General features: G+C 69.3%; 1 protein-coding gene across 1 annotated transcript in view; it reads left to right on the top strand.

Moving 5' to 3' along the window:
- TNS2 (tensin 2) overlaps window positions 1–15,025 on the top strand; it is a 33,815-nt gene that overhangs the window by 2,671 nt on the left and 16,119 nt on the right. Inside the window, 26 exon segments of the mRNA XM_069806045.1 lie at window positions 290–328; window positions 479–517; window positions 606–655; window positions 1,380–1,551; window positions 3,354–3,404; window positions 3,485–3,607; window positions 4,174–4,238; window positions 4,476–4,559; window positions 5,576–5,688; window positions 5,774–5,834; window positions 5,931–6,006; window positions 7,244–7,373; window positions 7,593–7,658; window positions 7,746–7,862; window positions 8,251–9,675; window positions 9,678–9,892; window positions 10,410–10,932; window positions 11,007–11,135; window positions 11,885–11,977; window positions 12,053–12,130; window positions 12,507–12,584; window positions 13,976–14,088; window positions 14,091–14,149; window positions 14,536–14,604; window positions 14,683–14,712; window positions 14,806–14,958. Of these exon segments, the coding sequence (XP_069662146.1) occupies window positions 290–328; window positions 479–517; window positions 606–655; window positions 1,380–1,551; window positions 3,354–3,404; window positions 3,485–3,607; window positions 4,174–4,238; window positions 4,476–4,559; window positions 5,576–5,688; window positions 5,774–5,834; window positions 5,931–6,006; window positions 7,244–7,373; window positions 7,593–7,658; window positions 7,746–7,862; window positions 8,251–9,675; window positions 9,678–9,892; window positions 10,410–10,932; window positions 11,007–11,135; window positions 11,885–11,977; window positions 12,053–12,130; window positions 12,507–12,584; window positions 13,976–14,088; window positions 14,091–14,149; window positions 14,536–14,604; window positions 14,683–14,712; window positions 14,806–14,947 (4,140 nt within the window). The 3' untranslated portion in view covers window positions 14,948–14,958.

Raw genomic sequence — 15,025 nt, 5'->3', positions numbered from 1 at the left:
GCTGGGGTCCCCCATTCAGGGTCCTGATCCTGGCTCCCACTGGGGATATGGGGCTGGGGTCCCGCTATGGGGCTGGGGACCCTCTATGGGGATGAGGTCCCTCTACGGGGCTGGGTCCTGCCCTGGGCATGGGGCTGGGGTCCTGCTGGGGACCCTCTATGGGGCTGGGGTCCTGCTATGGGGCTGGGGGTCCCTCTGTGGGGCTGGGTCCTGCCCTGGGCTCCTCCTATGGGTCCCATTTGGGGTGTGGGGCCGGGGTGACCCCCCCACACTCCTCACCCCCTTACAGGTGCCATCACCTTGCCAAGCTCTGCCCCCCCCCGAGCTGGTAAGTGCTGGGGGGCCAATCCCGGCGCGGGGGTCCCCCCGCGTCCCCCCGGCAGCGGGTGGGAAAAGGGAAACTGAGGCAGGGCCCCGCACCCCACGGCGGGGACCGGGCCCCCCCACGCTCCCCCCACAGCCCGCTCTGCCCCCCCAGAGGAGGAACACGGCCCCCGTGCGACGCAGCGAGCACCTGGTGAGTCCCCTGGCCCCATCCTGTGACCCCCCCCACGGTGGGAGACGGGAGCCACCCACCCGTGACCCCCCCCCCGTGCCCCCTCCAGGGCTCCACCAAGTCCCTCAATAGCACCCGGCAGAGGAACACCCTGCCCAGGTATGGGGGGGGGGGGAACCCAGGGGTTGTGGGGTGCTGGGGGGGGATGTTAGGGGGTTATGGGGTGCTGGGGGGGGGAACCAGGGGGATTATGGGATGCTGGGGGGGGAACAAGGGGGCTGTGGGGTGGAGACTGGGGGATATGGGGTGCTGGGGGGGGAGTTAGGGGGTTATGGGGTGCTGGGGGGGGAACCAGGGGGTTATGGGGTGCTATGGGGTGGAGACTGGGGGGATATGGGGGGGAACCAGGGGGTTATGGGGTGCTATGGGGTGGAGACTGGGGGATATGGGGTGCTGGGGGGGGAGTTAGGGGGTTATGGGGTGCTGGGGGGGGAACCAGGGGGTTATGGGGTGCGGACTGGGGGCTATGGGGTGCTGGGGGAGGAGTTAGGGGGTTATGGGGTGGAGCCTGGGGGGGATATGGGGTGCTATGGGGTGGGGGAGACCAGGGGGCTATGGGGTGCTGGGGGGGGGAACCATGGGGATTATGGGATGCTGGGGGGGGAACAAGGGGGCTATGGGGTGGAGACTGGGGGATATGGGGTGCTGGGGGGGGCATGGGTTTGCAAGGGGGGGCTGCACGGAGCGCAAGGGACACTCCACTGGGTGCCACGGCCCCGAGCTGGGTGCCATCACCCGGGTGGGTGTGGGGTGGGTGCCGTGGCCCCGGGGGTGCAAGCAGGGCGCCCCCCCCCCCGTGACCCCCCCACCCCCCCTCGGCCAGGAGCTTCAGCCTGGAGCAGGTGATGGAGCGTCAGTTCGACTTCGACCTGACCTACGTGACCGAGCGCATCATCTGCCTCCGCTTCCCGGGGGGGCTGGACGAGGGTCGGTACCGGCGGCACCTGCGGGAGGTGGCCCACATGCTGACCTCCCGCCACCGCGACAAGTACACGGTGCGGGACCCCCGGACGGACGGACCGACGGACGGGGACGTTGGGGTCTCCCAGAGCGGGAGAGGGGAAGGATAGTAGGGTCTGGGGGGGGCAGGATGGGGACAAGGTGCTGGGCCGTGGGGACAGGGCGGGGGGGTCCCCAAGGGCAGGATGGGGACGGGACAGTGGGGTGCGTGGGGACAAGATGGGGATGGGACATTGGGGTCCGTGGGGGCAGGACATTGGGGTCTCCAAGGGCAGGATGGGGACGGGACAGTGGGGTGCATGGGGACAAGATGGGGGTGGGACATTGGGGTCCCCAGGGACAGGATGGGGAGCGGGATACTGGGGTCCATGGGAGCAGGACTCTGGTCCGTGGGGATGGGACACCGGGGTCCTTGGATGGGGACAGGATGCTGTGCTCCGTGGGGACAGGACAGGGGGGTGCATGGGGACAAGATGGGGGTGGGACATTGGGGTCCATGGGGGCAGGACATTGGGGTCCCCAAGGGCAGGATGGGGACGGAACAGTGGGATCCATGGGGACAAGATGGGGATGGGACATTGGGGTCCGTGGGGGCAGGACATTGGGGTCTCCAAGGGCAGGATGGGGACGGGACAGTGGGGTCCCCAGGGACAGGATGGGGAGCGGGATACTGGTCTGTGGGGACGGGACACTGGGGTCCCCAAGGGCAGAATGGGGACGGGACAGTGGGGTCCATGGGGACAGGACAGTGGGGTCCATGGGGACAAGATGGGGATGGGACATTGGGGTCCGTGGGGGCAGGACATTGGGGTCCCCAAGGGCAGGATGGGGACAGGACACTGCGCTCCGTGGGGACGGGACAGTGGGGTGCATGGGGACAAGATGGGGACAGGACAGGGGGGTCCCCGGGGACAGGATGGGGAGCAGGATACTGGGGTCCGTGGGAGCAGGACAGTGGTCTGTGGGGACGGGACACTGGGATCCCCAAGGGCAGGATGGGGACGGGACAGTGGCGTCCATGGGGACAAGATGGGGATGGGACATTGGGGTCCGTGGGGGCAGGACATTGGGGTCTCCAAGGGCAGGATGGGGACGGGACAGTGGGGTGCATGGGGATGGGACAGCGGGGTCCCCAGGGACAGGATGGGGAGCGGGATACTGGGGTCCATGGGACCAGCACTCTGGTCCGTGGGGACGGGACACCGGGGTCCTTGGGGACAGGATGGGGACAGGACACTGCGCTCCGTGGGGACAGGACAGGGGGGTGCATGGGGACAAGATGGGGACAGGACAGGGGGGTCCTCAGGGACAGGAAAGGAGCAGGACACTGGGGTCCGTGGGAGGAGGACACTGGTCTGTGGGGACGGGACACTGGGGTCCCCAAGGGCAGGATGGGGATGGGACAGGGGGGTCCATGGGGACAGGACAGCGGGGTCCCCAGGGACAGGATGGGGCCGGGACACTGGTCCCCGGGACAGGGTTGGGGCAGGACGTGGGGTCCTGGGGACAGCGTGGGACCAGGACCCCAGGGTCCCCGGGGGCAGGGTGAGGACGGGACACTGGGGGTCCCCAGGGGCAGGACACTGGGATTCGTGGGACCGGGACACCAGGGTCCCCGGGGGGCAGGACGTGGGGTCCCTGGGGACAGGATGGGGACGGGACGCTGGGGTCACCAAGGGTGGGACATGGGGGTCCCCAGGGGCAGGACAGCGGGGGCTGCCAGCTGTGGGGCTGGGACCCCCAGACACCCCCTCCTGGGTGCTCTGGGTGCAGGGTCCAGCAGAGCTGGGGCCGTGCCTCAGTTTCCCCTGACCCCCCACACCCCCCCACCCCACAGCTCTTCAACCTGTCGGAGAAGCGCCGGGACATCACCCGCCTCAACCCCAAAGTGAGAAGGGGCTCCTGGGGGGGGCGGTCCCAGGTGGATGTGGGGGTGCTGACGGTGCTCCCCCCCCCCCCCCCCCCCAGGTGCAGGATTTTGGGTGGCCGGACCTGCACGCCCCCCCCTTGGACAAACTCTGCTCCATCTGCAAGGCGATGGAGGGCTGGCTGCGGGCCCACCCCCAGCACGTCGCAGTGCTGCACTGCAAGGTGGGGGGGCTATGGGGGGGCTATAAGGGGCTGGGGGGGCTATGGGAGGAACTGGAGGGCTGGGGGGGCCATGAGGGGCTATGGGAGATGGGGGGCCATGAGGGGAAGGGGGGGGCTGCGGTGTTTGGGGGTGCTGGGGGGGGACACAGGAGATGCTGGGAGGGCGCTAGGTGGGCACAGGGGTACTGGGGGGGGGCACTGGAAGGTACTGGGGCTATGGGGGGGCTATAAGGGGCTGGGGGGGCTATGGGAGGAACTGGGGGGCTGGGGGGGGCCATGAGGAACTGGAGGCCTGGGGGGGGGGGCATGAGGGGCTATGGGAGATGGGGGGCCATGAGGGGAAGGGGGGGGCTGGGGTGTTTGGGGGTGCTGGGGGGGGCACAGGAAATGCTGGGGGGCACAGGAGATGCTGGGGGGGGGACAGGAGATGCTGGGAGGGTGCTAGGTGGGCACAGGGGTACTGGGGGGGGGGCACTGGAAGGTACTGGGGTTCAGGGGCTGTCCTGAGGGGGCAGGGGGAGGCTGGGGGAGTGGGGGGGCCCTGACACCCCCAATCCCCCCCCCAGGGCAGTAAGGGCAAGACAGGCGTCATCGTGGCAGCCTACATGCACTACAGCAAGGTCTCGGCCAGGTATGGGGGGGCTGGGGGTGATGGGGGGGTGGGAGAGGGGCTGGGGGTGCAGGGTCAATGGGGGTGGGGGGTATGGGGGGGCTGGGAGGGGAACGGGGGGGCAGAAGGACGGGGGGGGGGCAGAAGGACATATGGGGGGGCAGAGGGGGATATGGGGGACCCAGGGTGGGTTGGGGGTCGGGGGGGGGTGGATATGGGGGGGGGGGGGCCGTGGGACCCTGACACACACCCCCCCAGCGCCGACCAGGCCCTGAGCACCCTCACCATGAGGAAATTCTGCGAGGAGAAGGTGGCGGCCGCCCTGCAGCCTTCCCAGAAAAGGTGGGGGGCCGGGGGGGTCAGGGGGGCTTGCAGGAATTGGGGTGACAGGGGGGGCTGGGGGGGCCACGTCCCCAACTCCCTGCCTGGGTCAGGGTGCTGGGTGCTGGTGGTGGGGGGTGCTGGGGCTCCTGGGGTGCTGGGGGAGCACGGTGCTGGGGGGGGCTAAGGGTGCTGGGGGGGGCTAAGGGTGCTGGTGGGGTGCTGGGGGAGCTGGTGGGGTGCAGGGTGCTGGGGGTGCAGGGGTGCTGGGAGTGTAGGGGTGCTGGGTGCAGGGTGCTGGGGTTGTTGGGGTGCTGGGGGTGCAGTGTGTGGTGTGATGGGGCTGTTGGGGTGCAGGGTGCTGGGGGTGCAGGGTGCTGGGGGGCGCGGGGAGCTGGGGGTGTTGGGGTGCTGGGAGCTGTGGGTGCTGGGTGCTGTGGGTGCTGTGTGCTATGGGTGCTGAGCGCCGTGGGCGCTGTGGGTCCTGTGGGTGCTGTGGGTGCTGTGGATGCTGGGTGCTGTGGGTGCTGTGGGTTCTGTGGGCATTGGGTACTGTGGGTGCTGTGGGTGCTGTGGATGCCGGGAGCCGTGGATGCTGTGGGTCCTGTGGGTGCTGGGTGCTGTGGGCGCTGGGAGCTCTAGGTGCTGTGGGTGCGGTGGGAGCTGTGGGCTGTGGGCACTGTGGGTCCTGTGGGTGCTGGGAGCCGTGGGTGCTGTGGATGCTGTGGGTCCTGTGGGTGCTGGGAGCCATGGGTGCCGGGTGCTGGGTGCCGTGGGTGCCGTGGGTGCCATGGGTGCTGGGACCCGTGGGTGCTGGATGCCGTGGGTGCCAGGTGCCGTGGGTGCCGTGGGTGCTGTGGGTCCTGTGGGTGCTGGGAGCCGTGGGTGCTGGGAGCCGTGGGTGCTGTGGGTGCCGTGGGTGTTGGGACCTGTGGGTGCTGGGTGCCGCGGGTGCCGTGGGCACTGTGGATGCCGTGGACACTGTGGGTGCCGTGGGCGCCGTGGGTGCCGCGGGTGCCGAGGTGTGGGTGCCGCAGGTACATCGAGTCGTTCAGCGGGCTGCTCTCGGGGAGCATCAAGCTGAACAGCAGCCCCCTCTTCCTGCACCACGTCCTGCTGCCCACCCTGCCCCACTTCCAGCCCGGCCACGGTCAGTGGGGTGGCCAGGGACCCCCCCCCACCCCCCCCAGCAGGACCCCCCCACACTGACACTCGTGTCCCCCCCTGCTTTGCAGGCTGCCAGCCCTTCCTGAAGATCTACCAGTCCCTGCAGCTCGTCTACACCTCGGGGGTCTAGTGAGTGTGTGTCCCCCCCACCGCCACCACCCCCCCCGGGCCTGGTGGGGGGGTCCCGGTCCTCACCCACCCCCCCAAAATCCGCCCCCCCCCCAGCAGCACCTCCGGCCCCGGCCCCCAGAGCCTCTGCATCACCCTGGAGCCCGCCCTGCTGCTCAAGGGGGACGTGATGGTGAGCGTGCAAGGGACGCTCGTGCAAGGGACACGTGTGCAAGGGGGGTGTGTGCAAGGGGTGCCTGGGCAAGGGGCACGTGTGCGAGGGACGCGTGTGCAAGGAGAGCAGGCAAGACGTGCACACGTAAAGGGGTGCGTGTGCAAGGGGCACACGTGCAAGGGGGGCACACGTAAAGGGATGTGTGCAAGGGACGCGTGTGCAAGGGGTGCCTGGGGAAAGGGGTGCGTGGGCAAGGTGCACGCGTGCGAGGGATGCGTGTGCAAGGGGTGCAGGCAAGAGGTGCACATGTAAAGGGGTGCGTGTGCAAGGGGCGCACGTGCAAGGGGTGCACACGTAAAGGGATGTGTGCGAGGGGTGCCTGGGCAAAGGGGTGAGTGGGCAAGGTGCACGTGTGCAAGGGATGCGTGTGCAAGGGGTGCATATAAGAGGTACACAGGTAAAGGGGTGCGTGCGAGGGGTGCGTGTGCAAGGGGCGCATGTGCAAGGGGTGCCTGGGCAAAGGGGTGAGTGGGCAAGGGGCACGTGTGCAAGGGACGCGTGTGCAAGGGGTGCAGGCAAGAGGTGCACATGTAAAGGGGTGCGTGTGCAAGGGGCGCACATGCAAGGGGTGCACATGTAAAGAGAGGCGTGCGAGGTGCACGTGTGCAAGGGGTGCCTGGGGAAAGGGGGGGTGTGCAAGGGGTGCACACGTAATGGCATTTGTGCAAGGGGTGCGTGTGCAAGGGTGTCTGTGCAAGGGGTGCCTGCACAAAGGGAGGGCGTGCAAGGTGCATGTGTGCAAGGGGGGTACGTGCAAGGGGTGCACATGTAAAAGGATGTGTGCAAGGGTGTGTGCGCAAGGGGCGCATGTGCAAGGGGTGCACACGTAATGGGATGCGTGCAAGGGCATGTGCAAAGGGTGCGTGTGCAAGGGCTGCCTGTGCAAAGGGTGCATGCAAGGCGTGCACGTACAGAAGATTCAGACGCGAGGGATGCGTGCAAGGAGTGCACGTGCCAGGGGTAAACGTAAGGGGGGGGCACGTGCAACAGGGGTGCGTGCAAGGCTGTGCGCGTGCAAGGGGTGCGTGCAAAGGGTGCTGGACGGAGCGGGGGGGGGGCCATGCACGGTTGCGGGGTGCTGCCCGTGCAGGCCTGCCTGGTGGCGGGGGGGGGGGGTGGGAGTCCACGTTGTGCGTGCACACGCCGAGCCTTGCACACGCGTGTGCGCTCACGCTGTGCCCCCCCCCCCCCCCAGGTGAAATGCTACCACAGGCAGAGCCGCGGTCCCGGGCGTGAGGTGGTTTTTCGGGTGCAGTTCCACACCTGCACCGTGCACGGCTCCCAGCTCGCCTTCTCCAAAGAGGAGCTGGACGAAGCCTGGCGAGGTGGGGGGGCCGGGGGGGGGTCCTGGGGGGGGGGGTCGAGGGGTTTTGGGGGGTCCCAGGGTGCTGCAGGGCCCTGGGGCGGGGGGGGCGAGCAGGAGGGTGGAAGGAGCAGGGGGGGCAGGGAGGGATTTGGGGGGTGCAGGGAATGGGGGGGGGAGGCTGGGCTGTGCCCCGCTGCCCCCCCAAATCCCCCCCCCCGGTGTGTCCCCCCCCCGCCAGACGAGCGTTTCCCCTTCGGAGCCAGCGTCGAGTTTGTCTTCTCCTCCGGGCCCGAAAAGATTAAAGGTGAGGGGGTGGGAAGGGGGACCCCCTCCCTTGGCCCGACACCCCTCTGCTGAGCACCCACGACCCCCCCCGTGTCACCCCCCCCAGGTTGGGACCCCCTGCGCAGTCACCCCTCCGTCACCGTCGACTACAGCGTGGGGGACCCCGCCGTGCGCTGGGATTCCTACGAGGGCTTCAACCTGCACCATGAGGACAGCCTGGAGGGTACGAGGGGGGGGGGGCAACTGGGGACCCCCCCCACCCACAGGGGGGGGCCCTAAATCCCTGGGGTCACCCCAGAGAACGAATGTCCCCCCCATCCCTGGGGTCCCTATGGGGGTGGGAGGGTCACCCTGTCCCCAGAGTCCCCCCATGGACACATGAGTGTGACACACCCCCCTTTTTTTTGGGGGGGGGTCCCCCCCCTTTTCCCACATTCCCTGTCCAGATATGTGGGTGTCCCCCCCCCCCCTTTTCTAGGGGTCCCAGCTCCTGGGGGGGGGGCGTAGGGTGGAAACCTGGAGGGGGGGCGATGCCCAGGGGATTTGGGGGGGGGGTGAATGCTTGGGGGGTGCATGAGCCTGACCCCCATTGTGCCCCCCCCACCCCACAGAGCTCTCGCACACCCGGGGGCCGCTGGACGGCAGCCCCTACGCCCAGGTGCAGAAGAAGCGGGCGCCCAGCCCCTGGACCCCCGGGGGGGCCACCGACTCCCCGACCCCCCCTGAGCCCCCCAACGGTGGTGATTCTGGGGTGGAGCCCCCCCCCAGCCGCCCGCCGCCCCCCACCGCCGCCGAGCGCCAGGAGCTGGAGCGGCTGCTGGGGGGTTTTGGGGTGCGGGGGGCACCCACGGGGGAGCGGGAGACCCCCATCCTGGAGGATGAGCACCCCAGTACGGCGCCCTACGGCAGCCCGGCACCCTATGGGACCCCGACATCCCACGGGACCCCAGCACCCTATGGGACCCCGACACCCTATGGGACCTCATCATCCCACGGGACCCCAACATTCCATGGGACCCCAACATCCCACGGGACCCCGGCACCCTACAGCACCCCATCATCCCATGGGACCCCATCATCCCATGGGACGCCACCATCCCACGGGACGCCAGCACCCTACAGCACCCCATCATCCCACGGGACCCCATCATCCCACGGGACCCCACCATCCCACGGGACCCCGGCACCCTACAGCACCCCAACATCCCATGGGACCCCATCATCCCATGGGACCCCACCATCCCATGGGACCCCGGCACCCTACAGCACCCCGACATCCCATGGGACCCCGACATCCCATGGGACCCCACCATCCCATGGGACCCCAGCACCCTACAGCACCCTGACATCCCATGGGACCCTGACATCCCATGGGACCCCAGCACCCTACAGCACCCCGACATCCCATGGGACCCCACCATCCCATGGGACCCCAGCACCCTACAGCACCCTGACATCCCATGGGACCCCGACATCCCATGGGACCCCACCATCCTACAGCACCCCATCATCCCATGGGACCCCATCATCCCATGGGACCCCACCATCCCATGGGACCCCAGCACCCTACAGCACCCCAACATCCCACGGGACCCCACCATCCCACGGGACCCCGACACCCTATGGGACCCCAACACCCTACAGCACCCTGACCCCCTATAGCACCCCAACACCCTATGGCACCCCAGCACCCCCCCTGTGCCGCCGGGCCAGCCTGGCCCCCCCCTGCTCCTGCCGCTACCGCCCCCCCGGCCCCCCCAGCCCCGAGGGACCCCGATACGGGGCCGAGGGGAGCCTGGAGCGGCGACACGGGGGGGGCCACGAAGGGCCTGGGGGGGGCGAGAAGCGGGGGGTGCACCGCTCGCTCTCCGAGGGGTTCCCCCCCTGTGGCTACGGACGCCAAGCGGGGGGCTACCTGCTGCTGGAGGAGCTGGCCCCCCTTTGCCCCTGCCAGGATTGCCAGGGCTGGGGGGGCGAGGGCCCCCCCCCCGCTTCCCACCCCTCCGCTTTATGGGGTGCGCTTAGAGCGGGGGGGTGAAACCTGGGGGGCTCGCCCTCCGGCCTCCGGCGAAGCCCACGAGCCCCCCGCTTGCCCCCGTTGTGGCCGCCCTGGCTTGGGGTTGGGACGGGGCCCCCCCCGGCCCCTCCCAGCCCCCCGGGACCCCTATGGCAAAATGGGCTACGAGCCCCCCGCGCTGGAGGCCCGCGAGGGCTACGGTATCCCCGGCCAGCCGGACCCCCAGGAGCCCACCGGTGAGGGTCTGGGGGGGCACTGGGGGGGCTGGGTGTAGGGAGCTGGTGGGGGGCTTGCTGGGGGGGGCAAAGAAGGGGCTAATGGGGGGGTTACGGGGGGGTGTTGGGGGGTTGTTTGGGGGGGGTGTATGGGGGGCTAGTGGCCACAGAAGGGCTTGGGGGGGGCTTATTGGGGGTAAAGGGGCTAATGGGGTGGTTGCAGGGGGCTGGGGGGGTGTGTTGGGGGGCTGGGGGGGGTTCTGGGGGGGTGTATGGGGGGCTAGTGGCCACAGAAGGGCTTGGGGGGGGGCTTATTGGGGGTAAAGGGGCTAATGGGGCAGTTGCAGGGGGCTGGGGGGATGTGCTGGGGGGGCTAGAGGGATGGGGGGGCTTCTGGGGGGGTTAGCAGCCACAGAGGGGCTGGGGGGCTGCAAAGGGGCTACTGGGGGGGAGGAGCTTACTGGGGGCCCCCCCAGAGGGTCTTACCGGGGGTGCTGAGTGGGTTCTCACCCTCTGTCTCTGCCCCCCCCCCCCCCAGAGCGGAGGAGCCCGGGCGAGGGGGGACCCTGGCGTGGGACCCCCGAAGGCCCCCACTCGCTGCGCCGGCCCCCCCGGGACTTGGGTGCCGGTGGGTGCCCCGACACCCCGGACGCCCCCAGCACCCTCCGCCGGGGCCCTGCCGAGCCCCCCCCCCCCCAACTCCAGCACCTCCATCAGCCCAACCACCCCCCGCAGCCCCCAGACCCCCTCCCCCAGCAGCAGCACCCATGGGTGCCCGGGGGAGGTACCGGGGTCCCCGACCCCCGCTTTCCCCCTCCCCACGGCATATTACGACCCCCCCACACCTCAACCCCCCCTGCCAGAGAAAAGGCACCCACCAGCACCGGGGGGTCCTCGAGATCGAGCTTCCCCCCCCCAACACGTCTCCTTCACCCCCGAGCACAACCTGGGGGGCACCCATGGGTGCCAGGGCCCCCCCGAAGCGGAGGCACCCGCCGGGGTCACTTTTGTGCAGGATACGTCCAAGTTTTGGTACAAACCCGGCCTTTCGCGGGACCAAGGTATGGGGAAGGGGGTGGGGGGGGGGGGTGGGTCTGGGGTCCCCCACCCATGGGTGACCGTGGGGGTCCCACAGCTGTCGCCCTGCTGAAGGGGAAGGCGCCGGGGTCCTTCCTCATCCGCCACAGCAGCTCCTTCCAGGGCGCCTACGGGCTGGCGTTGAAGGTGGCCACACCGCCCCCCCACTGCCTGCCCCCCAACAAGGGTAGGGAACCCCCCCTCTGCCCCCCCCCCCACCATGGCACCCCCAAACCTTGGGCAGCCCCCACCTCCCGTGGTGCCGGTGCATCCCTTGGGTGTCTCCATCCCCTCGGGGGGCCTCTGCACCCACAGGGGCCCTGGGCACCCCATAGAGCCCCCCCCCCAGCACCCCATAAAGCCCCTGGGCACCCCAATGTCCCCCAACATCCCACTTGGTCCCCCGGGCACCCCATAGCATCCCTGGACACTCCAGAGCGCCCTGGGCACCCCACAGAGCCCCCAGGCACCCCCCCCAGGGCCCTTAGATACCCTATAGGGCCCCCCCCTTCCAGCACCCCATGTCCCCCAACACCCCACAGAGCCCCCCACACCCCACAGAGCCCCCCCAGCACCCCATGTCCTCCAGCACCCCACAGAGCCCCCCCAGCACCCCATGTCCCCCAACACCCCACAGAGCCCCCCCCAGCACCCCATGTCCCTCAACACCCCACAGAGCCCCCCTCCAGCACCCCACAGAGCCCCCCCATGTCCCCCAACACCCCACAGACCCCCCCTCCAGCACCCCACAGAGCCCCCCCAGCACCCCACGTCCCCCAACACCCCACAGACCCCCCCCCCTCCAGCACCCCATGTCCCCCAGGTGTGAACCCAGGTGTCCGGGACTGGGGGTGGGGGGGTGTCCGGGGGGGGGACACGACACCCAGGGGAGCACCCACCAGCACTGATCTGCCCCCCCCCCCATCCCCCAACCAGGGGACCCCCAGGAGCAGCTGGTCCGACATTTCCTCATCGAAACGGGCCCCCGGGGTGTCAAGATCAAGGGGTCCCAGGACGAGCCCCATTTCGGTGAGTATTGGGGGTCGGGGGGGGGGTGTTAGGGTGGGGGGGCGTGGGGGGGTCCCTGACACCCACCCTCTGCAGGGAGCCTGCCGGCGCTGGTGCTGCAGCACTCCATCACCCCTATCTCCCTGCCCTGCGCCCTCCGCATCCCCAGCAAAGGTAGGTGACCCCCCCCCAAACCGTGGTGACCCCCCCATGTCACACCCCCCCCCCCCACTCCCCACCCAGCACCCTGCGGTTCACCCACCCCCCCCAAACATTACACCTCACCCCCATCTCCCTGCCCTGCACCCTCCGCATCCCCAGCAAAGGTAGGTGACCCCCCCCCCATGTCACACACCCCCCTCCCCACCCAGCACCCTGTAGTTGACCCCCCCCCAACCATTACACCTCACCCCCCCCCCATTCCCCTTCCCAACTGAAATGGGGACCCAGACCCCGGCCCACCAAGCCCCCCCTCCATCCCAATCTGCCCCCCCTGGCCCTGGGGGGGGGGGGCACAGTGACCCCAGCCTGTGTGTGTGTCCCCCCCCAGACCCCCTGGAGGAGACCCTGGACGTGCCCGTGCCCCCCAACATGAGCACGGCCGCCGACCTGCTGCGCCAGGGAGCAGGTGGGTGCTGGGGTGGGGGGGGCACTGGGATTGGGAGTACTGGGATGGGAGGGCACTGGGATTGGGAGTACTGGGATAGGGGCACTGGAATTGGGAGTACTGGGATACGGGCACTGGGATGGGGGCATCAGAATTGAGGCACTGGAATGGGGGGGCACTGGGATCGGGAGTACTGGGATAGGGGCACTGGGTTGGGGGGGGCACTGGGATTGGGAGTACTGGGATGGGAGGGCACCGGGATTGGGAGTACTGGGATAGGGGCACTGGAATTGGGAGTACTGGGATACGGGCACTGGGATGGGGGCATCAGAATTGAGGCACTGGAATGGGGGGGCACTGGGATCGGGAGTACTGGGATAGGGGCACTGGGTTGGGGGGGCACTGGGATTGGGAGTACTGGGATGGGAGGGCACCGGGATTGGGAGTACTGGGATAGGGGCACTGGGGTGGGAGGACACTGGGAATTAGGAGTACTGGGACAGGGGCGTGCTGGGGAGGAGGGGCACTGGGATTAGGAGTACTGGGATTGGAAGGCACCGGGATTGGGAGTACTGGGACTGGAGGGCACCAGTATTGGGAGTACTGGGATAGGGGCACTGGGGTGGGTGGGGGGGGCATTGGGATGGGGGCACTGGGATGGGAGGACACTGGGATTGGGAGTACTGGGATTGGAGGGCACCAGGATTGGGAGTACTGGGATAGGGGCACTGGGATGGGGGGCGGGGGGGCGCTGGTATTGGGAGTACTGGGATAGGGGCACTGGGGTGGGAGGGCACTGGTATTGGGAGTACTGGGATAGGGACACTGGTATTGGGAGTACTGGGATTGGGAGTACTGGGATTGGAGAGCACCAGGATTGGGAGTACTGGGATAGGGGCACTGGGGTGGGAGGGCACTGGTATTGGGAGTACTGGGACAGGGGGCACTGGGATGGGGGGGCACTGGGATTGGAGGGCACCAGGATTGGGAGTACTGGGATAGGGGCACTGGGCGGGGGGGGGCACTGGGATTGGAGGGCACTGGGATGGGAGTGTCTACTGGGGGGCATTGGGATGAGTTCACTGGGATGAGGGCATCAGGATTGGGAGCACTGGGAGGGGGAATAGCGGCACTGGGGGGGGGGGGGGGGTTGACCCTGGTGGCATTGGGATTGGGAACAGGGGGATGGGGGGGACTGGGAGCACTGGGATGGGGGGCCTGGGGGCGGGGGGGCACTGGGAGGGGGTGCAGGGCTGTGCCCAGCACCCCAGTGTCCTGGGGGCGGGGGGCTGTGTCCCCAGTTCACAGGCTGGGGAGGGGGGGGGCCACAGCAGGGCTGTACCCCAGTTTGGGGGAGGGGGGGGGGGGCACAGCAGGCCGGCCCCCCCCCCCCAGCGCTGCCCCCCCCCCAGCCTGCAGCGTGCTCTACCTGGGCTCGGTGGAGACGGAGTCGCTGACGGGGCCGCAGGCGGTGGCCAAGGCGGTGGGCACCGTCCTGGGGGGCACCCCCCGCCCCCCCCCCCCGCCTGCACCGTCCACTTCAAGGTGTCGGCGCAGGGCATCACCCTCACCGACAGCCAGCGCAAGTGAGTGACCCCCCCCCGGCACCCACAGCCCCCCCCCAGGCTGCTAATGGCCTTGGGGGGGACCCTGGACCCCCCTCCCAGCATCACACCCCCCTGCTCCATTGATCATGGGGGGGGGGGGCTCGACCACCCCCCCCACCATCACCCCCCCCCAGTGTTATCATCTGGGGGGGCCCTGGACCCCCCTCCCAGCACCCCCCCCCCCCTTGCCAGGTACTGAACCCCCACCCCAGTGTCACAGCCCCACATACCATCCACCATGGGGGTCCCAAACCCCCAACCCCGTGTCACCCCCCCCCCCCACGGGTACCATCATCGGGGGGGGGGTCCCAAACCCCCATCCCACCATCACCCCCCCACACTCACCCCATTCCCCCCCCCCCCAGGCTCTTCTTCCGCCGTCATTACCCCGTCAGCAACGTCACCTACTGCAGCACAGACCCCGAGGACCGCAGGTGACGGGGGGGGGGGGCACACACACATGGGGGGGGCATCTGGCTAATTAGCACTCCACTAATGACACCCTCCCACAGGTGGGCGAATCCAGATGGCACCACCTCTAAGTAAGTACCACAGGGGACCCCCCCCATGGTAGGGGGGGACAGTGCTGGTATATGTATGTGTCCCCCCCCAACCACAGCTCTGCCCCCCCCCAGGATTTTTGGCTTCGTGGCCAAAAAGGCGGGGGGGCCGGGGGGGAACGCCTGCCACCTCTTTGCCGAGCTGGACCCCGAGCAGCCGGCCTCCGCCATCGTCACCTTCATCACCAAGGTCATGCTGGGCACCCACCGCAAGTGAGGGACCCCCCCGCTGGGGGCGGGGGGCAGCAGCCAGGCAGGGGGGCTGACCCCCAGCAGCGTGGAGGGGGGAGGGGTG

This window comes from Haliaeetus albicilla, chromosome 18, assembly GCF_947461875.1.
Source record: "Haliaeetus albicilla chromosome 18, bHalAlb1.1, whole genome shotgun sequence".
Classification (NCBI taxonomy): Eukaryota; Metazoa; Chordata; class Aves; order Accipitriformes; family Accipitridae; genus Haliaeetus; species Haliaeetus albicilla.
This window is presented reverse-complemented; position numbering and strand designations above follow the sequence as displayed.